At 53.4% G+C, this 21,601-nt stretch overlaps 9 protein-coding genes across 9 annotated transcripts; 6 read left to right on the top strand and 3 right to left on the bottom strand.

Moving 5' to 3' along the window:
- Positions 1-1,282: 1,282 nt before the first annotated feature.
- Positions 1,283-1,948, bottom strand: B0I36DRAFT_370351 (uncharacterized protein; the record flags this gene model as incomplete). The annotated part of the gene is made up of 1 exon (XM_046159900.1): positions 1,283-1,948. One exon carries the CDS (start codon positions 1,946-1,948, stop codon positions 1,283-1,285), a length of 666 nt encoding a protein of 221 aa, XP_046004045.1.
- Positions 1,949-2,733: 785 nt separating this feature from the next.
- B0I36DRAFT_257765 (uncharacterized protein) lies at positions 2,734-3,338 on the top strand (the record flags this gene model as incomplete). Its single annotated transcript, XM_046151038.1, has 2 exons — positions 2,734-2,813; positions 2,864-3,338. The coding sequence occupies 2 exons, from the start codon at positions 2,734-2,736 to the stop codon at positions 3,336-3,338; spliced, it is 555 nt and encodes a 184-aa protein (XP_046004046.1).
- Positions 3,339-3,363: 25 nt separating this feature from the next.
- B0I36DRAFT_426137 (kinase-like domain-containing protein) lies at positions 3,364-4,513 on the bottom strand (the record flags this gene model as incomplete). Its single annotated transcript, XM_046162376.1, has 2 exons — positions 4,279-4,513; positions 3,364-4,224 (listed from the first exon to the last, which is right to left on the bottom strand). Exon 2 carries the CDS (start codon positions 4,213-4,215, stop codon positions 3,364-3,366), a length of 852 nt encoding a protein of 283 aa, XP_046004047.1. The 5' UTR covers positions 4,216-4,224; positions 4,279-4,513.
- A 4,100-nt stretch (positions 4,514-8,613) lies between these two features.
- B0I36DRAFT_342349 (uncharacterized protein) lies at positions 8,614-9,390 on the top strand. Its single transcript, XM_046156076.1, has one exon. It carries the CDS (start codon positions 8,647-8,649, stop codon positions 8,995-8,997), a length of 351 nt encoding a protein of 116 aa, XP_046004048.1. The 5' UTR covers positions 8,614-8,646; the 3' UTR covers positions 8,998-9,390.
- A 2,991-nt stretch (positions 9,391-12,381) lies between these two features.
- Positions 12,382-13,919, top strand: B0I36DRAFT_342356 (uncharacterized protein). The gene is made up of 2 exons (XM_046156077.1): positions 12,382-13,308; positions 13,366-13,919. The coding sequence occupies exons 1-2, from the start codon at positions 12,734-12,736 to the stop codon at positions 13,520-13,522; spliced, it is 732 nt and encodes a 243-aa protein (XP_046004049.1). The 5' UTR covers positions 12,382-12,733; the 3' UTR covers positions 13,523-13,919.
- Positions 13,920-14,160: 241 nt separating this feature from the next.
- On the top strand, positions 14,161-15,923 carry B0I36DRAFT_59788 (uncharacterized protein). The gene is made up of 2 exons (XM_046163074.1): positions 14,161-14,432; positions 14,504-15,923. The coding sequence occupies exons 1-2, from the start codon at positions 14,385-14,387 to the stop codon at positions 15,848-15,850; spliced, it is 1,395 nt and encodes a 464-aa protein (XP_046004050.1). The 5' UTR covers positions 14,161-14,384; the 3' UTR covers positions 15,851-15,923.
- Positions 15,924-17,082: 1,159 nt separating this feature from the next.
- On the top strand, positions 17,083-18,111 carry B0I36DRAFT_370356 (ankyrin repeat protein; the record flags this gene model as incomplete). The annotated part of the gene is made up of 1 exon (XM_046159901.1): positions 17,083-18,111. The coding sequence occupies one exon, from the start codon at positions 17,083-17,085 to the stop codon at positions 18,109-18,111; it is 1,029 nt and encodes a 342-aa protein (XP_046004051.1).
- A 124-nt stretch (positions 18,112-18,235) lies between these two features.
- On the top strand, positions 18,236-19,065 carry B0I36DRAFT_401857 (uncharacterized protein). Its single transcript, XM_046161712.1, has one exon. The coding sequence runs from the start codon at positions 18,359-18,361 to the stop codon at positions 18,758-18,760; it is 402 nt and encodes a 133-aa protein (XP_046004052.1). The 5' UTR covers positions 18,236-18,358; the 3' UTR covers positions 18,761-19,065.
- A 363-nt stretch (positions 19,066-19,428) lies between these two features.
- B0I36DRAFT_401859 (major facilitator superfamily domain-containing protein) lies at positions 19,429-21,318 on the bottom strand (the record flags this gene model as incomplete). Its single annotated transcript, XM_046161713.1, has 4 exons — positions 19,429-20,287; positions 20,336-20,759; positions 20,811-21,124; positions 21,175-21,318. 4 exons carry the CDS (start codon positions 21,316-21,318, stop codon positions 19,619-19,621), a joined length of 1,551 nt encoding a protein of 516 aa, XP_046004053.1. The 3' UTR covers positions 19,429-19,618.
- Between the last annotated feature and the right edge of the window lie 283 nt (positions 21,319-21,601).

The raw sequence follows: 21,601 nt of genomic DNA on the forward strand, positions 1-21,601 counted from the left end.
ACATCCCGGCTTTAGTGTTTGCTGCGGCTGAAGCCCGAGAGGCCCCCTCATTGGCCGCAAACGGGACTGCTCAAGCCGTGCGTGATCGCGCTCTTCTTCGGTGGATGCCATTGTTGAGGTAATCGGCTTCTGTGTCAACATGGATGGAGGATTGAGGGGCGGACTGAAATGTCGATAATTGCCTGACACTTCGTCGGACCATAGCGCCGCCTTGCTGCGTTGCGCCACTGGAGTACCTGGCCTCGACGACCCTTCCACTTTTCCATAGCAAGGATATACATCTGTGTACCTCTGCAGCATCGGTGGACGTGGGTGGCTGTTAACAGTTCGACGCCGGTTGCGGGAGGTTTGAGCCGTCATAATACCTGCTGCCATTTGAGTACAGGCCCTCCGTTTAAGGACATCGTGCTGCGGGCCATCGTGAACATACCGGTCATAGTGAAAGCGGTTCGCTCGGACTTGACCTTCGGAGCAGCTTGGTGTCCGTCGTGTTTGGTCGGTCAGGGAGTGCTTTGGGCTCGATTCCATTGTCCTGTGTAGGGTAATCGAGGAGGGAAGAGCCGTCTGATTAAGTACGATGCTGAGCTAGAGTTATGCTCCATAAGTCACTCTTCTTGCCTGACTGGCAGCTTGAAAGCGAACTGGGCGAAGCTCATCCCTGCCCGCGGTGTTGGTCGTCACTCATTCCTCCAGGCTGGAAGAGCCACTTTTGGAGCCGGTGCAACTCTTACAGCCTGTCCAATGACAAGGGTACTGGGGCACCAGGACTTCCTTCATTGAGGTATCCCAGTGGACTGCAATTACTAATGACTAAGCGACAGCGAAACTGGGGAGACTTTTACCGGGCTTTCTCGTTCCCCGTCAGTCTGCTAAAGACAGCTCTCACTTTGGTGGCATGAGTCGTAAGAGGCACCTTCAAGGTTCAGTCAAGAGCACAAGTCATTTCCGCTTGAGCAAGTGTTTTGTCTCTAATGAAACTCAGAGCACACAAGGGACTATTGTGTGCCATGAGAACGATGCACTGCGCGGTGGAACAAGGCTTATTATATCACCGGAAGCTTTCTAATATAAATGAAGAAAATCAAACAGACCAGTATGAGATGACGGCTTGTTTGTGTCTCAGTACGACCACCGCTCCACAGAGCAAATCAACATATCCAAGACCAGAGATAAAGCGGGGAGTGATGAGGAAATCTGCGGTCGAAAGGCGACACGAGGACATCAGGGCCATGAGGAAAGCCAGGTCTTGACACTGCGATCAGCAAGAAATGCTTGACTTGTCTTAAGGAGGCGACTCCTTGCCAGTACCATAGTCGATGTTCTTGAAACCCTGACCGGTGAACGTGACTGGAACACCAAGCTGATGCTGGCAAGACGGCTGGTTACTAACGGTGGGCGGAGGAAGAGTGCACAGCTCATCGTAGCCCCACTTGCAAGCTGGGTCGAGGATGTCATACAAGGCATAGTTATTTGCTACCCAGGTGTTGCTAGTACAGCTGGCGACGTAGTTCATAGCGTTTGCCGCCGTCAGAGGTAGCTTGCCGCCGGCGACGGACAAGAGATCAGCACACTGGGACATAGGGACATCCTCCCAGGTCGCACTGACGCCGCCGCCGTAGACCGGATTCTGCTTCGCACCCTGCCCGGTAACGAGGTAGTTCCACGCGTCATAGGAGATATCATAGGCGCCGCCAGACTGGCCGACCTTCAATAGGGTCACTGAACGGCCATTAGCGGTCACCCTAACGCAGAGGTTATCGCAAGACACGGACGACGGCCAGTAAGCGACGCGGTTAGTATTGATCTTGCAGCCAAGGACGCCGACCGAGGAAGAGTAGCGGTCGTGGGGAGTGACTGAGATCGAGCCGCCACGACGAGCGAGCTCGGGCATGGTGTGGGCGGAGACAGCAGAGGCGGCGCCGAGAAGTGAAACATGGCTGAGCTGCATCTTGATCGTGGATAGCAGGTAAAGGGGGTATATTTAGTGAAATAAAAGGAGTGTGATGTCGTCGAGACAAGGTGATTTCTACAAAGGAGTGTTTGTCAACAAGTCAGGTCTCACGGCTCGCACTGTTGGTCAGGGAGTGACTGAAGAGCCTGGAAGGAGGAATGAGCCTGTGTCTAAATAAGACCAGTGAGTGACCTCTGTTGTGTCAGAAGTCTCGCCAGCTGTAACTATCGATAGCAAGCGGAGATGGCTGGATGCCAACCACTAGTGACGAGCAAAATGGCAAGTATCGCTGCCTGGACCAGCAGTAGGGCCACTAGCACAAATCGCTTGGAACTCCGCGAGGTGAAGACCCCTCCGGCCCAATACGCGCCCGAGGAAGAGTGCATACCAGTCTGACTAATGATGCACTCCGGGACCACAGCCACTTCTGGATCTTTGGGTCAGGCACAGTTGTCCGACTGCTTAGTCATATGAGACATTCGCGCCGTCCATCATGCGCCCTCCTCATTTTGTACTAGATTGCGTACGGGGCCAGATGCCTTAATGGATGAATGTAAGTGAGCCTACCTCGACAGCGCAATGATTGGCTCGGAAGGGACCGGGTTGTACCCGCGCGCGTAGGCAGACCAGCTGAAGGAGTTGGAGTCAAGTGGGGACGCACGCGTCAGGCTCGAGTAATATATATTCTGTTGTTCTCACACCTCATCACGAACGAAACTTCTACGCTATTCATCATTTGCGAACTTTTATTCCCCATCTCACCGCCTCAGTTCAAATACGCCATGCCATCGGAAAAGGACCGCCTGTATGTAGCGTTATACGCTCGCGGTGGTAACCCAACTATGCCGGGGCTTGAAGACAAGTTAGTCCTACCTCACTTTGTGCCGGCGAGCCTTATCTGACGGTGAATAGGTATCATTGGGCCTTGATAGTCGGTCCGAAGTTGGAATCAAGTACCAGCCAAGGGTATCGCTTCCATGCCAAGGAAAAATTGTCGTTCACTGGCAATCCACCTGAGGCCAGATGGGAGTGGCATTACGAGGAAGTGACAACCTCCATGACAGCAACCTCAATGCTACTTGTCCGTATCATGGTCGGCAAGGTCAAAAGTACAAGTCTGCTACGGTCGATATTCCAGCAAATACCCGTTAGACCGGAGGTCGAAGGATGGAATTGCGTCGGGTGGGTAAGGGAAGCATTGCTTACTGCTACGCAGGATAGCAGGGCATTGAGTAAGGCCGCCGGCACTTGGGACTTAGTGAGAGACACGGCAATGTGGTATGTTGAAAGCAAGAAGACCGCCAATCGCTTTGATGGGACCTACGACTACGACCCAACTCAAGTAGCAACGTGGGATATGCTGTCAGCGAAGGAGCTTATGCAATAATTACGGGTTTGAGATCTTGCTTAATCTAGATAGCACCGAAATGCTTCCGTCTGATCCTTTCCATCTCCAGTTCATGCGGCATGGGTTCCAAGAACTTGTCTACCTCTGATGCCCAGAACTCATTCGTGGGGTTGACGTACTTCGCAGAGGTGTACTCCCAGTATGTGGGTAACCACCCTGCAGTCTCCCAGTCCACAATACCCACCACATTGTCCCCTTCGACCATAATGTTCAGGCTGCTCAGGTCACCATGAGTCAGCACAAGCTGATCACCTGATCGGCGATAGAAATCGAAGAGCTTGTGCACATCATGGGGCAGAGCCGCATATTCGCGATCCAAGTCTGCGCCGTTGGCAAGTGCCTCGTGGAATTCCCGTATTGTGCGGAAGGGTCCCCAGAGCGGCTGGGAAGGTAAGCGAGCATCGTACAACGCACCTCCGCCCACGCCACCGACACTTGTCCCTGCAGGCGGCTCCACAGAGCGAAGTTCGGCGAGCATAAGACGGAGCTGGGCGAGTATCATGGCTTTTGATTGCTCAGTGCGGGTTTGCCAGCCACTCCAAGCCATCCTCCCACGCAGCTTGCTCATAACAAGGTAGCTATTCCCTTTGTGGACGAATGCGCAATATACCTTCGGCACAGGAATGGATGTGTGCTGAGCCACAAATCGCATGGCATTGGCTTCGGCTAGAGTCGCGACCGGCTTCACCTTGATGCACATATCGAAGAAGCACACCGGCCCAGAGTGCTTTTTCCATAGACGATGAAGGACTTTGCTGGTTCTTGCAGCAATCAAGAGGACGATGAGACGGCGTGTGACAAGGCCAGCACCGATGGCTTCCGCGTTTGACGACATGGTGTGGGATTGATGGTTCATCGACTGAGCCTGTGGCAGGAATTGTAAGCCCAAATGTCTATTTGACCTAGAACAACGACTGACTCTCGCGTGTATGTGTGTCTCGTACCTGCTCAGCCAAGTTAGGGTCGTCTTGGCGCGAGATGTTATGGTGGTTCAGCGAACTGACGGCTCCAGCAGGGCTTCCGCGATGCTGAGTGCGAGGCCCCTTATGCGAAGCGAAGCTCCCGGAGATGAGAACGAGCAGTTGAACCTGAGACTAGTATCCTTTTTTCTGTCAAGACAGGTTGGTGTCAGACCGGATGTGATTCGCGCAAGACCTTGTCCCAGTCGCGAGAGAGACGCGAAGTTGAAGGGGCGAAAGCGGGGCACGTGACTAAGCAAATTTCATGGTGCGGCCGCTCCCCGTTGACACCGCGACGACTCGCTTCTCAGCTCGCGCCGCAGCTCGCATATCGCCGGCTCTGTTCTCACCGCTCTGCTATATTCCATTCGACGCCCTCAGCATCACCTCCTGGCGGCATGATAAACAGGGCGTCGAGAGCGAGAGCTGGAGAGCTTGAATCTATGCTCATGCGGACAGGTGAAACCTTCTAGGTACTCTAGCAGGCTGATGGCCAACGTCAAGTTGGATGGACGCCGCTGAGAGCTGCTCATTTCCTCTTGCTCAGCAATTTCAGTCTCGTGGGAACCTCCTCGCGTGTCGATCATGTCAGCTTCACACTCGAACAACTCAAAAGAGCTCTGCAGCGAAGGTCAACCAGAAGTGTGTAAATATATCCCTGTCTACCCATCGCAAGATTACTCCAGCATCGCCGAGCTAGAGAATTGCTACACATCCTATGAGGGCACGAATAGAAGAGATGGTTACGATTCCGTTGGTGGTCTACAGGCTTTAAGAGTAAAGGAAATCACGATTGTCCTTCCGCCAACCACATGCATCCTACGCACTCGCATTATCCAGTCCAGCACGTCGTAACTCGGATCTCCATACCTCGTCTCCAAACTTGTTGATGATCTGCCGCCTCGCAGAGTCGAGCGCCACCTCATCAAGCAATGACAACTGAACATCACTGTCTGGCCAACTTGCGACAAGTATCAGCTGATCGTCCTGCATGCTGAGCTCCAGCTCTGAGACCATATGGTATTCGAATGAGGATGGATCTTCGGACCCAGGCAGCTGATTCTCGCCATCCGTGTCCATCCAAGTAGGTCCGAACTTCTGCAATAGACGGTTGTTGAGCTCTTCCCACGCACCCTTAACGTGGAAATTGTCGACTGAAAGTCTAGTCTTTTCCCAGCTGATGGTGATGATCACGCTGCTTGTCTCGGAGTCCTGCCGACAATCAAGTTTTCGGACCGGATAACTCTGCTCGGGAGAAAACCTGACGTTGAAGGGGAAAGGCTCCGATAGTGCTTTGCTACTGCCTCGCAGACGCTTGACACTTGTAGTTGCACATGTTCCAGTGGCGCGGCCCGAGTCAATCGTCGAGCGTGCCGGCATTTGCCTATCGTCAGGTCCTGGGACTTTCAGAGTGGGAGTGGTGACGTGCCGCAGGGGACCTGCTGTACATCGCTTTCGTGTAGAGGCGCTCTCCGACAGCTGCGCTAACGAGTGGCTTAACTGCGAGCAGCTGTCTTCCTCTGCGATGGAGGACAGGGCCGAGGTGTTTAGACCACCCAGTGGCGCAGCGAATGGTGGATAGGCAGCTTCCTGGCTGCTCGAAGGCGCCACTGTCTCGTGTTGTATTTCAGCGTGCCTGACTCTCAATGGCCCGTTCGTGCCTTCATAGAGATGATCGCAACCTTCCCGCTTCAATACGGTAGGCTCTCTGCCAAGACACGGACGGGGCTGGTGGGTCGCGCTGACATTTTCAGTTGACAGTACACCAGGCCCCAAATGGAGGAAACTAGGTTCCCGCTGTAAGGTCCCCATCCTGGCCATAGTGCCTTGCGTGAGCTGCATCTTGAGAGCAGCTCGATGTCTGTCGTGCCTAGATAACCAGAGGGTATGATGGACGTGGTTTAGGTGTCCCAGGCAGGGTGGTTAAGAATGGTGGCATGGATTTGTTGAAGAGCTGGTGGCAGAGAAGGGGTCTTCATGAAGCCCAAGGAAAGCGCCGATCTCGTGGTCCATCGACGCTGCGGGCTGTATCATACTGTACTGTGTACGTCTGCAAGTAAATGCATTACGCCATCAGCCATATCTGCCATACGACCGCGACCCGAGACCTCGCGTGGCTCGATGAGCCGCTTTTGGAGCTGGTTGATCAATCCCTGTTGGTCACTCAACCATCCGGCCGTCTAGACTCCTTCGGTGAAGGTTGCTGGATGGATGCATGGATGCACCCTTGCTCCCTCCTGGCAAGCATGGTTCAAGGCGGGGCTGGTCGCGCAGCAGCCAAAAATGGAGTGCCCCACACTTATCGGGGGGTTTGTACTTCAAAGGTCCTGGTGATATACAGTACAGTAGTGACCGCAAATCAGTGTCCACAAACAGCTTAATTGAGATGATTCCCGCACGGGCCACATCACCCAATTGTGGCTTAGAACTGTGCGAAAACAGGTTCGGCACTATGTCTCGTCCGAATCAAATATACCTGCCGTCCATTTCTGGCTTGTCTGACCAAAACACAATTTATTCAGCTACATATGCGTAAGCGACTGAGCCATCCAAATGAAGCCCAGACGCCACGCATAGCTAGCCTATAAATCTGCATAGCGGTCAGGTTGCGATCTCGACCTCGTTTCATACCAAAGTCGTGGCGCCATATTCGTCGTTGTTGAAACGAACAGTGTGACGCTGAGGCGAAGTTGTAGGCTGCCACCTTCCACAAAAAGGTCAATGCTGACTCATCATTCGTGGCCGGAGCTGCGTTGGGTGGTTGGGCGATCAGCCGCAGCGCGGGTGCAGTAATGCCTAGAGCTAGATGCTTGTCCATGGCTGGGGTTTGCTCCCTGATAGTGGGGTGCTCCTTGGATTTACCCCGCACCGAGGTGTTTTCGTGCCCGCTTGTGATCAGAAGCTTTCCGTTTGATCCACTACATATCCACAGCCAACCGACCAGTCCATTACAGTACCCGCCAGACGTCTTCTCCTGGTCGCTTTTCATGCCAAACGTCAGGAGCCCCGTAAAGTCCTCGTACTGCACAAACGTGGTGCCGCGACCATTGGCCGACGATTCGTGATGGCCACTACAGCAGATGGGGTGACGAAGAAACAGCCCCAACTGCTGCATGTCATGCCGTAATCCACTTTTGGAGGGTACTCGATTTATGGCTTAGTGCGCCTGAGCTGAACCAGCCACCGTCATTGCACACACAAGCTTCCTCCCGCCCGTGCGGCTGAAAAAGCTCGTCTCCTACCTCCGGCTATGCTTGATGCTGATTGGATGTCCGACATCCAAATGCTAGGGATGGTGCTCCCGAAGGGCCGGATCGCGCGGCAGAAAACGCCACGGCGTTGCGCTAGATCAAAGTCTTGGTCGTTGACAGGGCTGAGTATGCCTGGCGGCTTTGAGGGCTCGGACAAAAGTGGCAGTTGTATAACTTACTTCCCCTGGTCCCCGCCATCTCCAGAACTTTCAGCTCTCATTCTTCTCGTCTTGTCCCTCGCTTTCATCTCATCTCTGGTTTTTGCCGCGAGCTCCGCATTTACATGGGCATCCTTTAGGGTGGCGAACTTCACATGTTAAACGCCACCTATATAGAGTTCAGGTGGCGCAATTCTAGGAGCAACTCTGCGTCTAATACAGTACACTGACAATGTGCTGGAAACCCCTCCCTTCACCGAGCCTAGTTCTGTCAGCCTCTTTGCACGTGATTCTTATTCCGAGGGGTCGCAGCAAAAAGGCCGGTATAAATGCTATCCCCACCACCACAGTAGTGGTTGTAGGGATCTCAGACCACTCGAAAGCGCTGATCTTTGCCGTATTGTAGCAAGCCTAATGGCTGAGCTAGTCGGTACATTGAAGACAGGGGCGTCACAGGGGGTCCAGCGGTTGAAGACGCTCTGGCTCCATATTGGCACTCAAATTTGGTACTAGAACGGGATAAGGGCGTCGAAAAAATAGTCCTTGGCATGATTTGCCCCCTGCCGCAGCAGTGGCCAACTGCCAGCGGTGGGGAGCCGATCAGGCTCTAAGGCGAGCTTGGTTGAACGATTGAGGGCTCGTGAGGACCAAAATCAGGGGCAGGTCCAGTTGGCTAACAACTTTGGCTGTGGCTGGGATGCACTACTAGTGGGGAAATCAGGGGTCTGGAGATGGCTTCAGTTGGCGGGCGTCTGTGTGGCGCTAGGCCGAATCGGCTTACCTCTTTTTCTTGGTGGCGACTTAATATTCTGTCTGATATTATAACAGCGGCGACGGTGCAAAGCATTAATCTGTTCTGATAAACGTCTACGTCCCATTTCGGAGCTGATCATCATTCGGAACTCTTCAGTTTAACGCCATGGCATCAAATGCAACCGCCGTAAAACCACAGTACTTCGAAACGATATGGGCCGTCTTCAGCACCATCGGGCTTAACAACGTACTTGTCGGTCTTATGATCGCTGGAATCAGGGGCAGGTTCTCAGCCGTTATCCTAGTACCGATCGTTACCTCGGCTGCGTGTGCTATTTCCAATGGTTTATATTACTACGTTTCTTTTTCCGACGCCCCGGCCGTTAACAGGGCGGTCGCTTATGCGTTCTCGGATTTCGCGTGGTTGGTGAGCGAGACGTTTCTGGGCCTCCCATCCGTCCCCCGACGCTCAATGTCCCCGTCTCCGTTCCCGGCTTGCTATGTTACATGCGACTAACGCGATGGCCACCTCGGCCTGCTCCGACAGGTTCAAGAAGGTGGACTCCCATTCTACGGCTATGCGATCCTGGCCCCTATCCTCCACGGCGGCGAGCACGCAATCTACCTAACGCTCTTCTGGGGGTGTATACTCGTCACCGTGGTTGTCCGCGTTGCAATAGCCGTGGTCGACGTGCTCTTCACACTCGCCGACGACCCTTCGCCAACCCGCCTGGCCATACATTTGACCATGGTCAACCGTCTGCACTTGGGCTACTTCATACCCATCGCGATGGCCGAAACCGTAAACGCCGTATTCTTGCTGAAAAGGCTCCGCACGACCCTCCGGTCGTCGATATCGGGCGGACTAAAGGGCGGCAAGCTATACCGCTACCTCATACGCAGCGCCGAAATACGCCTCGCTTCGCTGGCGCTCATCGGCATCCCGCGCTCAATAACATTCTTTTTCCACGTGGTGTCGGGCCCTCTAAACCCAGTCAGTCAGATTGACCTGTTTATTTACACTCTGGGGTGTTTGTTCCCAATCATCCTGTTGTACGCTTGTCCTCTAATCTCGACATCGCAACGTTAATAAATGGTTAAGCCTGCTAACCGAGACATTATACAACAGCGTCGACATCCTCGCCTCGCGTCTGGTCTTCGCCGAGGAGAGCGGTGCGAAAAGCAGCAACATCGATAGCGTCGTGCTAGTAGACCATGCTATCGGTAAGCTGCACCCTTCGGCGTCGCAGACGGCCGCAGGCGAACGCCACGACATCGGCCTGTTCGCCATGTCGCACATCGAACGCGATGTCGGTGTGTCTGGTGCAAACAGTCCAACGCCGTCACGGAGACCGAAGTCGCTACCAACTATACAGGGGGGCGTGGCATACGAGCGGCTAGATCACCAAATGGATTAAGGTCGAGGTACATGAGGGCGGGTCGATGATTATCATGATCCCGCCGAAAAAAAACCCAAACGTCAAAAAATCACGTGCTGTCGCACATGACTCTCACTCACTATTTTGGGCAGCTGACTGCGCGTCACACTCGGGCTATGTCACGTGATATACCGCTTCATCTAACCGCTTACAGGAGGCACAAACCGCAAACGGTTTGCCCAGAAGAGCATTGAGGAACGAAACTGGACGTGAGGATGTTCAAAGTATCGGACTATTCATGTCGAGATATATAATCTAAGTTGGGGCTGGGAGGCGCTGAACGAAGAAGACCTTGGCGAATTCTTCAGCTACTTCCACTACTCTAAGAGCGCCGAGAGCATGAAAGGCGGCTCATGCCACCCTTGATAGTATCAGGGCTGCGGCGTTTCCAGTACTGGTGGTCACCCTGCTTTCTTGCTCGCTAGGACAGGATTTTGATGCAGCAAAAGATGTTAAGGACGTGAAATTATCTCGACGCTTGTGTGGGGGGTTTGTGTCAAGGCCAAACAGGTTGGAAGTTCCGGGCAAGAGGAGCCACTGCGCCCCCAATCCAAATCGGGGACAGGATCCAACAAAGCAAGTAAGTTACTTGAGAAGCTAGAACCCTCTTGAAAATGTCTCGCCGCCTCCTCCTCGACACCCGGGTTTGTGCTGGATCTGCGAAGTGTTGGTCTTCGCTCGGGGACGTCCCATCTTCAACCGCGCTATGAGTAAGCTCAAGAGTGTGTCGCGCAGACTGAACAGCCAGGTTCGATGGTAACTTCCTTGATATGGGACAGTCTGCACAGTGTGCGCCACAATAGGCCACAGTCTTATGGTCCGTGCGGGAACATCAACTAAAGTCGAAAAGCGGACACAGTTCGCGGTCACTACTGTAGGACCCGAGTACGTGTATCTCTCTTCTTATTCTTACCCAGGAAGAAATCAACGGAGCACTTTATCCATTATGTAACACACCGGAAGAGTGGCGCCCTCACACTCCTCATACTGGTTGTGTTTTGTGCAGGGCATATTCTGGACACGATCCGATTCGCAAACTAGGGCAGGAGCGTACCATAGTAGTCACCGATAACGAGTGCAGCCCCAGATTTGCACTTTCAGGCGTGGCTTTCAGTTTACTAAACCATGATTAGAAAGGTGGTTAATGCGTCTAAAAGGAGGTGTGGTGTGTAGCTCGAGGTCTAGCGTGACCAAGTGTGAAAACCTTGATGCCCAAAATCCGCAGCAACCGTGCTGACGGATTTTTGGTTGTCCAATCCTTGAACATCCAACTTCTTTGGTTGACCGAATTCGAAGACTGCAAGGCATATCGTTCTCTCTGGTAGCCCAGGGTCTCCTTCTCACATCGAATAGGTCCGCGGGACCTTGCCAAGGCTAAGGACAGCTGAATACGGTGGCTTCATTGAAGATGACGACAAAACTGGACCCGCGGGCCCCCTATTCATCAATCAATTCTTGCTATCAACCGATCTGGTTGCAGTTTCAGTGCATCGCCACAAGTATATTGACAGCTCCCTTGCGGCACTCTCGAATCAACTTTCAGAATACCTATTGCGTCACTTCTAGCCAAGTTATGAGATGACGGGGATTGAGCACGATACGCCGACGCGGGCCACCGGTCGCGCCGTTTTACAGTACCTCACATGGACTGGCTGCCTCCCTGACGGCAACCACCAAAACGACCGCAGATGCAACCATCCCGAACACACCAAGGAGGCCGTTTTCAAGGCTTTTGGTGTTTCTCGTGCTCGTGCTTATGCATGGTCTCAAAGAAACGCCGCTTCAGGAGACCTGGGCGCCAAGAGACGCGTCGCCGTCGCGCGACAAGCCAGCCAAGAAGACGCTGTACCGACTAGGCTTCGTGGCGCAGTATCAATAACCCCCATATCCAGGAACGACGAGGGCGCCCTGTAGGCTTCACTCTAGAGGACAGAGAAGAGCTTCATGAATGGCTAATCAGCCTACCAGAGGAGGACAAATACCAGGGATTGCGACTCCCTTGGCCAACGGCAGTCGCAGAAGCAGGTATCGACACCCACGTCCAAGAACGCACGATCTGACAGCGCATGGCAGAGGTCCAGTACCATACCCGAGCCTCGACGGTCAAGGATGGTCTAAGCGACGCCGCTAAGAAGCGGAGGGCTACCATATGCGAAGGAACAACTTCTCGAAGGAGGCTGGAATAGTCCACAATGGCCCAGTACCTGCTCTTAAAAGAAGGTCAATAGCGACCTCAATGGGATGGAGGAGCGATTCAGGCAGGTGATTGCTGCAAATGGCGACAGAACGAAGTACTAGACTATTGGTTGGCGCTCGAAGAGCCTCCGCTTTTGTATGGCTTTTGTATGGCCAATTGAAAATATCGTTAGCAGACATCGGAAAAGAAGCCCACTACATTCTGTGGAGTACTCCATTTTGCCCTACCCGCTCGCTAAAGGCGGTGCAGCTTTTAGGAGCGAAACCAACTACTTTACCCACGAACGAGGTACCTACATGGGAATTTACGCCTTCACACTAGCCAGTAGCAACTACTTCACACCAGTCATCTGCGGTTTGATTGCAGAGTATCACGGTTGGCAGTGGGTTTTCTATTGGCCAGCGTTATTCCTTGCGTTTGTCTTCATACTGCTGCTCTTTCTCATGGAGGAAACCAACTACACCCGCACGTGCCCGTCCCACAAACCGGCATCCACGACGTCCCCTTCCGCAGCCTCGGGAGCCGGGTCAAGTGTATAGGAGAAGAGTCTGTCAGCAGCTGCGACATCGCCAGCTGTATCAGAACCCGGGGAAACATACCCGGCGATCAAGACTTACATGCAAAAGCTGTCCATTTGGCAGCCGTCTCCAGGCCAGGGAATGCTTAGCCGTGCGTTACGGTCCGTCAGATTTCTGTCGTGGCCCATTATCTTCTATGCTGGGTTTTCCTACGGGACATACCTGATCTCGTTCAACGTCTTGAACGCCACGGCATCAATGATCCTTTCCGGTGAGCCATATAACTTTCCCCCTTCCCTGGTCGGGATCAGCTATTTCTCCTGCTGCGTTGGGGTCATCGTGGGCGCGATCCTTTCTGGGCTCTTGAGTGACTGGTTAACAATCAAGCTTGCTTGCTTGAACAACGGCGTCATGGAAGCGGAGCACAGATTGTGGCCCTTCACCATATGCATGATACTGATGCCCGGCGGGCTTGTTCTTTGGGGTGTCGGAGCGGCCCATGGGATTCATTGGTTTGGTCTGATCGTGGCGATGGGCTGCCTCGCCATGGCGATTACAATAGGTCTCACGATCTCTGTCAATTACCTCATCGACAGCTATCCCGAGATCAGCGGTGACACGATCGTTACGGTCATTATTATCCGCAACACCATATCGTTCGCGATCAGCTATGGGTACGCGATATCTCTTCAGCCCCAGAAAATGTTAGAGTCAACTAACACTGTTAACAGAATCACACCATGGCTATACCAGCTTGGCTACCAGACTTACTTCATTTCTGCGGCATTTATCGGCCTGCCTGTCACGTCTATTTATCTGGTCGTCATCCATTTTGGCAAAAGACTTCGGGCACAAAGCGCAACCAAGTATTTCGAGCTTATGCGATAGTGTTGCAGTTCGGCGGCTCGGTAAGGTTTGATGTCTTGTCTTCGCCCTTGACGGGCTTCGCCACGGCGATCAAGTAGTCAACTCGCAGGGGCAAGAAAAAGCAAGTCAGGCTCCTCAAGGCGGAGGACGTACTCAGTCACGGCGAAGAAGGACCAAGACAGGCCCGAGGCACACACGGAGAGAGACACCGGGACGGAGTTGATGTTTTGAAGTAAGCACGGAAGGTGCGGCTGGTAAGTGCACTGTTGTCATGGCGTTCGTTGCCTTTTAAACACGGCTACAGCTAACGTTATCTCTTATCCCACGTTGAATCGAGGGACCAATAAGATGCGGGGCCCCGATAAGGCTCGCACATGCAGATAAGCAGGTCCTACGTCAGGCGCCATGCACCACCGCCACTCGACTGGCGCCATCCTTTCACTTCCAATGCTTCCGCTGCCACAGATGCTTCACGGAGTTGACATCCATACACCATAGAACTCCCACAAATATGTCACACACTCCACGCCCGGCTCTATAACGTGCTGTTTGCCATACCTGACAGCCCGCGAATGCAACCTATGTGCCTCGCCGCTGGCGCAGGCTGTGAGGCTGTGATCGGTGGTTCGTTTCGCCGAGCGAGAATGCCCTCAGTCAATGAGCTAGGGGTGAGGAGAGGAGGAGGGCTTCCCACCAGCCACCTTTTGTTAACAGCCGCCGATCAAAGACCAATTTTAGCCGGGGATTCTCCCGCACATCCTTCAATCAACACTTCACAATACCAACAAGCGAGTCCAGTCCAATCACCACGAGAATACCTGTGACTCGCGGCCGCCTTTGCTACCAGCGAACATTGCCTTAGTGTCGAGGACACCAAGTGGCAATGGCGACATCCCGCCCAAAGATGAACCTCCTCTCCCTTCCAGCCGAGGTATGTCCTGCTTCATATTCTCCAGTGCCAGCTATGAGCGGAGTTGACCGTTTGTATGCGCACAATGCTAGATCCGGTTGATCATAGGCGAGGATGTGCTCGAGGCCCCAAGGGAGATTCAGCTTTCGCAAACTGGCGGAAGGACATCCAACACGTGGGAAGCTGCGACTGGGGAGCACTACGACCTTGACACTCAGAGGATCACCGACATCCACAACATAAAGTTTCTCGGCAACGTGCTGACAGCCGGCGGTCCGATCAGCATGCTGCGACACTGCTTCAGCAGCTTCGACGATCTCTATCTATTCTTGTCAGCACACAGACCAGCAGCACTCACGCAAATCCGCTACCTGGTTGTCCACTGGTCATGGCTTCCACCAGTTGGGGAGATGCAGGCAATGCTGGCGGGTACAGGACCAGCACCCGATCCTCGAGCTGTCGGAGTTGCAATCAACGGACGGGGCCAACATGACCATATCCTGGCGCTGCTGTCGCACGCGTCGCGGCTGGAGCGCTTTGCACTACGGATCGACATGACCAACCACTACGACTCAAATGGCGCGTTCGATCAACATATGACCGAGACAATGCTGTCAGGAGCATTAACGTCGATCGAGAACATCCTCTTACACACACCCGACGAAGTTGACGGCGCCAACATGTCCACTGTGACACGGTTGATCAACCTCCCGGGATTCTGTCTCGAGCTCCGCATGTGCACCTATGACGATTCTACCATGAATCTGGTCGAACACCAGATTGTCGACTTGGCTACACTCAAGGATGGCCTGCCCATCAACTTTGGTGCCAACCTGCCATCGTACGCGTTCTGGACCAGCGCGAACACTCGCAACCGTGTCAAAGAGCTCAGCATCAAGATCCATCGCCGCCAGCTGCACCATGCCAGACTTGCCAGGCCTCCTCTTCCCACCGTCCCTTGCACTATACGTATGAAGGCTGCCTATGACGCCAGCGGTCTCACTGTTAGTGGTCTTTATAAGGATGTCCAATGGCTAGACCGACTAGACCAGCCACCGAGTTCTCGAACCAGGCGGAGCAAGCTCACGAGCCACAATACCATCGCCAGACGCGCAGCACGGCTTGTGGACCCAGCCGACGGGCTAATCAAGCAGTCCATCAAAGTACGAGCGATTTACCTGTCCGGTGAGCGCATCATGGCTGCAGTCCGCTGCTGGGGTGGCAATGATGACCAGCACGTTCCGCTGTCTGCGCTTATGGGCGACGACGGTCTCGATGCGTTGAGCCACTTCCTCACCGCACCAGCCGCCGATCTCCGAGTCATATTCACTGCCGTCGGCCCTCTGAAACTCCTAGAGGAGCTTGGCGGCTGCCCCTGTCGACGAAGCAGAGCACTAAAGCAGGTACAGTGCATCTTGAAGAAGGCCGCTGCACCTTAGTGATGCAGGCCAGGCCAATCATTCGTGGACTGCAAGGATTTGATGAACGACCGGCACTGGTCTCCAACTGGCGTTCTCGGTTGCAAGATTAATACGAACCCTGGGGATCGTCGTGTTCTCATGTCAAGTCTGTTTGTCCATGTATCTATATGTCTGTATGGTGTTGTTCTTGATCTGGGAATGTTATCAGAACCTTAAGTGGGATTACGTAGGCCGTAATTACGTACAGTCGAGTTCGAAATCGGTGTCCACTTTCGTGTGACGCAACTCTCTCTGCGCACGGTCCGCCTTGTCTTGGCGATGCCAAAGGTAGGTGGGGCAGCTTGGGACAGCCATTTCAGGCTGCATGTCGGATGGTCCCAATCTTCACTTATTGCATATACAGGATATGTCTGAAGAGGAACCCTTACAAGGACCCGCATGCTCACAATCGTACGCCTTATTGTTCTACCCCGCCGGTCCTGTGTTTAGGCGAGACGTCGCACGCTCAAGTCCCACCCTTCGCCTTAATCCCAGAACTGAGAATTCCTCCATCATGCTCAACGCGGGGACAAACCACGATAATACTGTATGTTTACCTGCGCATTTGCACATCGACACGGTGTCCTGGCCAGCTGTTGTTTGCTTCGTGGTGCGCAATGTGAGCCTGATGGAGCATCCGGGCATGCCGTCACTCAATGCCTGCTTGGATTCGTTGCAAGGAGGGTCCCACGACCCCGCATCCTTGGGAGCACGCATCACTCATGGGGCCTCACCAAGGTCCAGCTATCTATGTTTCGTAAGGTCTCGATGAATCGCCCAATTTCCTCCATGTTTAATTTCCGATATCCACGACTATTCTGTACATAACAAGTAGGCTAGCTATCCGCTCGGTTTTGCAAGCGTATGAACAGAGCCAATCGACCGTACCATAGAATATACGTATAAGCGCCGGGGTCTTGGCCCCCAAGCCTTTCCAGCGAGAGCCTGATCAAACCTCTCCGGGAACAGCCCACACCAATCATGCACGACAACGAGCGCAGGCGCCGCGACAAGGGGGAACAGGCTGCACGCCGCCGTTGCCTGGTTTCATCCGCCAACAATTTCTTTTCTCCCCATGAGACTCTCATGGCCGCACTCTTCACCAGGCGAGGAAGGCCTGTATCCGTCGCTGGCTCCGTCTTGCCCAAACCCGATAACAACTTCTTCGCTACCCCTGAACGCCAATACTCGCTCCCACAGGCCCCCGCACGATGTCAGCCCCCCGGGCCCTCGATAGTCCTGACGCGTACACGATCGGCTGGATCGCTGCCCTGCCAATCGAAAGGGCCGCCGCAGAGGCTATGCTCGACGAAGACCACGCGCCTCCAACCAGCTTTGTTCGACATCAAAGCGATACGAACGTTTACACATGGGGTCGACTGGGAGAGCACAACATAGTCATTGCCTCACTTGCAGCCGGGGTATATGGCACCACATCAGCGGCGACGACTGCGTCGCGCCTCCTTGCCTCTCTGCCGTCCATCCGTATTGGCCTCATGGTCGGCATAGGCGGCGGCATCGCTCGCCCGGATGAGGATCAAGATATCCGATTGGGCGACGTCGTGGTGAGCCAGCCGGATGGGACGACAGGCGGGGTCTGCCAGTACGACTTGATCAAAGCAAAGGCTGGCGGTAAGCGCGAGCGCAAAGGATTCCTCAGACCGCCGCCGACAGTGTTGCTCAACGCGCTGGCCAGTATCCAGGCCGATCACGAGCGCAGGGACTCTACGGTTCCCCTCTATGTACAAGAGATGCTGGAGAAGAACCCCAAGATGGGCAGGAAGTCTAAGAAAAGCCCCGGCTTCGCTCATCAAGGCTTAGAAAACGACCGTCTGTTCCAGGCGTCCTACGAACACGTCAGCGGGCCGGACTGTCGTCACTGCAACGCAGATGGCGAAGTTCAACGAGACGATCGCGACACAACTGACCCTGACATCCATTACGGCATCATCGCATCCGGCAATACTCTCGTCAAAGATGCGGCAGAGCGCGATCGAATTGTCGACGACGTTGGCGGGGACTGCCTCTGCTTCGAGATGGAAGCGGCTGGCCTGATGGACCACTTCCCTTGTCTCGTGATCCGGGGTATCTGTGACTATGCCGATTCCCACAAGAATGACCGGTGGCAGCGGTACGCCTCCGCAACTGCGGCCGCGTGTGCTAAGGAGCTTCTCGCGTATGTGCCACCTGCCGAAGTACAGGAGACTAAGAGGGCATTGGAGGTGCTACAATCTGGTTAGTTATTTATTTTATCATAGGAAATGTCGACCGGCGTAATCCGAGGGTTGAATCGATGCTCATAATACCCAGTCGATCAAAAAATCGATGAAGTGCAGAAAAGTGTAGCAGATAATTACTGCTTCTCCACGTCTCTCTGTCTCTCGACCTTGAAGAAGTACTCGATCTATATAGGATAATGGTAGGGTTTTCGATTCCCAAGGTTGGTAGATCCCACTAACTTCCCAGGCATCGACCTCTGTAGGACTTATGGCGGTTCTCAGCATAGTCCCTCTCAGGAAGCATTTATACGAAGTCGCAGACAAGACCCATAAAGCCCTTGCAATCATAATCGCCTTCTCCACATGGCAACATATAAGCACCGCCGCTTATGTGCAACAGTGGTTGTTGTTTACCCTGATTGGAATGATCGGTCTTGTTCATGCTGTGCAGTTCTTGCTATTTCTGTACCGGAATACTCGCTGGGGCAAACCATTCCCTAAAGCAGATATTATAATAGATGGGGTTATCGTGCGAATAGTCCTCCAACTGCCGCGTCCGATCAAGATCGACGCTGGACAATACATCAGCCTAAGCATCATGTCCCCGGCTCTCGGCTATTGGTCGTGGGCGCAAAGCCATCCATTTACCATTACTTCGTGGTCCCTCTAGAGCAGGACAAACTAGAGCTATATGTCCAATGCCGAGGCGGGCTAACCTTACAACTTCTCGACAAGGGCGAGCGGAATTGTCTCGCATTCTTCAGCGGCCCTTATGGAAAATCGCATTCCTTGAAGGAGGCTAAGTGTGTTCTGATGTTAACCACGGACTTCGGGATTATTGCGGTCTTTCCCTACCTGAAGAAGATTACAGCTACACACAAATGCCGTGCCCACATTATCTGGCACGTAAAGAGGCTTAGCGAGTTCGCTCCACTAGTAGCCTTACTGAATGACTATCTACAGGATCCTACCCTTAGAAGGGTAAGTTGATTATTGACTGAATCCTTCCTTTTGCGTTGAGACCTGACAGACCACAGATCCTACAAATCTCCATTTACAACGAGGGTGCGGCTCACAACGAAGCTTTAGGGGCTCATGGCCGCGTAAACACTTTCCCTTGCGCGCCGAATATAGCTGAGATCCTACAAAGTGAGGTAGATGGAGATTCTATTCCGGAAGTGGGACTGCCTTCCCGTCCACCTCCCTACGATCAAGATTCACTACTGGAATCTCAAGCGCGATATCAGTCAGACAATGATCATATCCTCGTACTCGGTCAGTCTATCACATCCGCACGTTGACCTTGAGTTCAGTGTAATTGATTTGTTTGTTCTATCAGTATCAGGATCGCATGAGCTCCGTGACACAACAAGGAAAGTAGCAGGGCGATATCTGAGCCGCGGCTTGATTCTTGAGGAGCTAGATTACCAGCAAGAGTAGGGGGAAGAATACGTCTCCAGTTGACAAGCGCCGTAGAGGTTTATGTCTGGCTAGGCTAAGTTAGGCTTGTGACGAGGCAGCGCTCCATTCATCTTGTGTTGAGACGCCGACAGCCTCTGCTCTCCTTGGGCTTCGCCAGCAGACTGACTAAGAGAGCTACACCTGAAACGGCTGTGAAAAAGCCAAATACTCCACGGAAACCATAGAGATATGCTTGGAGAATCTGCGCCTTTGTATCGCTATCATCCGGAAGCAGAGAGAGTTCGGCGACGTAACTCTCACTGTGGATGGCAATTTCCTGAGATAGACCCTGCCAATCCAGTTTCAGTGCCATAACATTCTGAAAGGCAGCAGTGCCGGCCGCAACCCCTAGAGCCATGCCAAATTGCCGGAGAAAGCCATACATAGCAGCGGCGATGCCATGCTCGGGGCCGCTAGCCATCTGCTGGGTTGCAAAGTTCTGAGCGTTCAGGACCGCACCATGGCCAAGACCGAGCAGGAGGAGAGTGACTACCCAGACGACCTGGTGCGTATCTCTGTCCCAGAGTAGAGTGAGTCCCGTCGCAAGTGTTGTTAGCCCCCATCCACCCCATATGGGATAGCCGAAGTGGCTGAGCCTTGTGATAACTATGCCCGAAATTATGGAGCCTACCACTAGAGCAACCGCCACGGGTATAATGGCCTTACCGGTTTCAAGCGCGGTAAAGCCTTTCACAGATTGGAAGTAGAATGGAATGTAATAGAGTTGGCCGTATAACTAGCACGTAGTTAGCGGAGTTATGGAAAATTCCTCTCTGCAACTTACCAGAAGACCTTGAAGTAGCCCACACACGTAAGGTGCGGTTGCACGGACGCTCCGGAACAAGCGCAGATATAAGAAAGGTGACGTCTTAACGCGTGTCTCTAAGAACAGCGTAGCTGCTAAGCCACAGACACCCGCAACCAGCGGGGCAAGAGTCGGGGCGCTTGTCCAGCTGTACTGTACTCCGCCCCATGAGATGGCAATGAGAAACGAGGTAATAGAGGCGGTAAAGGAAACACAGCCAAGCCAGTCAAAATTGCTGAGCCGACTCTCTGGGATTGAAGTTTGCGGCATTAGAAGGATTGTCACAAACCCAACACCACAGAAGGGGAAGACCAAGTAGAACACCCAGCGCCAAGTGGTATATTCAGCAATCGCGCCGCCGATAGTTGGGCCGGTACAATTTCCCAGAGCCCAGGCTCCGAGTCTGTTGCGTGTTAGCGTACTGAAATCAAGAGAGGGTTACGGATTCACCCACATCATTGCGTACCACTTCGGCCGGAAGTGGAGCGGCACTATGTCCGTGAAAATGACAAGACTCAAGATAATGATGCCCCCGCCACCAATCCCCTGGAGGCATCGCCCCACAAGCATCACAGCAATACCCTGTGCAACAGAGCACAGGACAGAGCCCGCTGAGAAGAAGGCGAGAGATACAAAGAGACATTTCCGACGCCCGAATATGTCACTCAATGCCGCAGCGGAGGGCATGGAAATAGTGTTGGCAAGCAGGTATGACGTGGCAATCCAGAAGCCCCGGGGTGTATCTATTCGTAGATCGACAATAATCGCCTGCGGTACAAATTAGCTCGGAAAGATGTTCGTAAGCAGACGACGCTTACATGGAGCGATGTCACGAGGATCGAGGCATCGAGAGAGACCATCAACGAGAGAGAGGATAGTGTGGCCATGACGAGGTACTGCGCAGCGCTTGGCTTCCATTCCGCACTCGTAGCCTTGTTTACCTGGCTCTTACGAGTAGGCATGCTGTATGTTAGATGTGTTGATTGAAGTCGTGATTGAACCGTCATCTAGCAGCTGAGGGCTTTTCTATTTACTAAATAACCATTTTAGGCTTTTATGAGTGCGAGGGCCGAGGTCGGTCTTGTGACACCTGTCATGCATCCAATATTGGAGAGGGCTGATGGTCTTCCTCCGTGTCATAACACTCCGCCACTTATAGCTCCTGGATGCGAAATGCTATATAAGCTCTGAGACCTGAATGCTAGGGGCGCTTCTCAGTCGCAGCGTCAATCAGCCACAAGTTTT

Source organism: Microdochium trichocladiopsis (genome assembly GCF_020744255.1).
Source record: "Microdochium trichocladiopsis strain MPI-CAGE-CH-0230 chromosome Unknown B0I36scaffold_18, whole genome shotgun sequence".
NCBI lineage: Eukaryota > Fungi > Ascomycota > Sordariomycetes > Xylariales > Microdochiaceae > Microdochium > Microdochium trichocladiopsis.

Bases quoted from the DNA above. Each gene is read 5' to 3' on its own strand.
- B0I36DRAFT_342349 (XM_046156076.1), top strand. From the start codon at position 8,647: ATGGCATCAAATGCAACCGCCGTAAAACCACAGTACTTCGAAACGATA.
- B0I36DRAFT_401857 (XM_046161712.1), top strand. From the start codon at position 18,359: ATGGCGGTTCTCAGCATAGTCCCTCTCAGGAAGCATTTATACGAAGTC.
- B0I36DRAFT_342356 (XM_046156077.1), top strand. From the start codon at position 12,734: ATGCAAAAGCTGTCCATTTGGCAGCCGTCTCCAGGCCAGGGAATGCTT. The intron at 13,309-13,365 runs GTACGCGATATC...CACTGTTAACAG, and splicing joins TCGTTCGCGATCAGCTATGG to AATCACACCATGGCTATACC.
- B0I36DRAFT_59788 (XM_046163074.1), top strand. From the start codon at position 14,385: ATGGCGACATCCCGCCCAAAGATGAACCTCCTCTCCCTTCCAGCCGAG. The intron at 14,433-14,503 runs GTATGTCCTGCT...GCACAATGCTAG, and splicing joins TCCTCTCCCTTCCAGCCGAG to ATCCGGTTGATCATAGGCGA.